The sequence below is a fragment of the Myotis brandtii genome, unplaced genomic scaffold (genome assembly GCF_000412655.1).
Source record: "Myotis brandtii unplaced genomic scaffold, ASM41265v1 scaffold691, whole genome shotgun sequence".
NCBI classification, from domain to species: domain Eukaryota; kingdom Metazoa; phylum Chordata; class Mammalia; order Chiroptera; family Vespertilionidae; genus Myotis; species Myotis brandtii.
Window position 1 is genome coordinate 823,121 of NW_005370704.1, and position 908 is coordinate 824,028.

Here is a 908-nt window from a genome sequence, read left to right on the forward strand (position 1 = left end):
TCTGGGCCCTTCGGGCAGATCTTCCGGCCGGACAACTTCGTCTTCGGTGAGTCGCGGACGGCGGCTGGGTGGCGGCCTGTGTGGCCAGGAGGACCGGAAGGTCAAGGGGCGCCCAAGGTCACCCCCCTCAGCGCCGCAGAGGGAGGTCCCGGTCCCCTGTACCTGGCGCGGAAGCGGGGCCCCCGGTGGCCACCCTCCTCCCCTGCGCGTCACTCAATCCGCCGCCTAAAGCCGCTTTGGGAGGGAGGCCCAGCTGTCCGGGCGGGGCGAGCGGCGATGTAATCGCCCCGCAGAGAGCGCGGTGGCGGCTCATCTGTCCTTGGGAATTGGCAGGGCCGAGTGGGAGGGGCCGGCTTATTGTTAAGTCTCAGCTCAACCCCGGAGTTAATGTTTAACGAGGCAGGCGGCTGCCTTAGTGGGGGTCCACCTGCTTTACCTGTGGGGTGAGCTGTGTCACCTCGCACCAGGATGTTTGGCCTTTTTGGCCCAGGGGTTACGGGTGACACATGCCTGGCCACAGGGTGACCCGCTGCCCTCTCGCAGGTCAGAGTGGTGCCGGCAACAACTGGGCCAAGGGGCACTACACGGAGGGCGCCGAGCTCGTGGACTCCGTCCTGGACGTCGTGCGGAAGGAGGCTGAGAGCTGCGACTGCCTGCAGGGGCACCTACTACCGGAAGCGTGAGAACTCTTTATTCACTCTCAGTCTGTCCTCATGATCCTGTCTCACTGTGTGCACTGCTCTTCTTCCTGTCTTGACATCTGAGTTGTACAGACACCATTAAAGCATTTTCATAGTGCCCGGTGCTTCCTCTCGCGTTCCTTCCGGTAGGCCTGGCGCGTGCTGTTGCCGAAGGTCATCCCGTAGTGGTCCTGCATGTCTGCGAGGGGAGGGCCCCCAGAGCCACTC

General features: G+C 63.9%; 1 protein-coding gene and 1 long non-coding RNA gene across 2 annotated transcripts in view; one reads left to right on the forward strand and one right to left on the reverse strand.

Moving 5' to 3' along the window:
• Window positions 1–798, forward strand: part of LOC106724014 — a 2,803-nt gene extending 2,005 nt beyond the window's left edge. Inside the window, exon 2 of the long non-coding RNA XR_001359765.1 lies at window positions 544–798. This is a non-coding gene — a long non-coding RNA (uncharacterized LOC106724014). The remainder of the gene's footprint in view (window positions 1–543) is intronic.
• FAM166A (family with sequence similarity 166, member A) overlaps window positions 694–908 on the reverse strand; it is a 4,038-nt gene continuing 3,823 nt past the window's right edge. Inside the window, exon 7 of the mRNA XM_005881856.2 lies at window positions 694–879. Within this exon, the coding sequence (XP_005881918.1) occupies window positions 791–879 (89 nt within the window). The 3' untranslated portion in view covers window positions 694–790. The remainder of the gene's footprint in view (window positions 880–908) is intronic.